This window comes from Arachis ipaensis, chromosome B06 (genome assembly GCF_000816755.2).
Source record: "Arachis ipaensis cultivar K30076 chromosome B06, Araip1.1, whole genome shotgun sequence".
Taxonomy (NCBI): domain Eukaryota; kingdom Viridiplantae; phylum Streptophyta; class Magnoliopsida; order Fabales; family Fabaceae; genus Arachis; species Arachis ipaensis.
The window spans coordinates 6,172,154-6,172,432 of NC_029790.2; the positions used below are offsets into that span (position 1 = coordinate 6,172,154).

Sequence of the window (279 nt, forward strand, 5' to 3'; positions counted from 1 at the left end):
TTTTAAAATAAAATATAAAATTTAGAGAATCTAAAATTCAATAATTAATATGATAATGATTAGATATTATTATGTTTTGTAGGTAATTAACGAAATATTGCGTGTGACCGATTTTTCGTTTCTACTTTTTCGAGAGGCAACTACCGATGTGAACATCAATGGTATCTCTCATATATGGCAATTCATATTTTAAAGATATATATTAACATTTTTTATATTAATAAATTTCTCAATTCATCATAAGTTCATAAGAAACAAAATAACTTCTATTTTTAAAAC

At 21.9% G+C, this 279-nt stretch overlaps 1 protein-coding gene and 1 long non-coding RNA gene across 3 annotated transcripts in view; one reads left to right on the forward strand and one right to left on the reverse strand.

Annotated features, from left to right (window-relative positions):
* LOC110263117 overlaps nucleotides 1-279 on the reverse strand; it is a 21,883-nt gene that overhangs the window by 6,924 nt on the left and 14,680 nt on the right. The window lies entirely within an intron of this gene.
* Nucleotides 1-279, forward strand: part of LOC107645563 (beta-amyrin 11-oxidase-like) — a 71,936-nt gene that overhangs the window by 3,216 nt on the left and 68,441 nt on the right. Inside the window, exon 5 of one of the 2 annotated variants that reach the window (XM_016349620.2) lies at nucleotides 83-161. The exons of the other annotated variant lie outside the window; for it this stretch is intronic. Within the exon in view, the coding sequence (XP_016205106.1) occupies nucleotides 83-161 (79 nt within the window). The remainder of the gene's footprint in view (nucleotides 1-82; nucleotides 162-279) is intronic. 2 annotated transcript variants of the gene reach the window in all.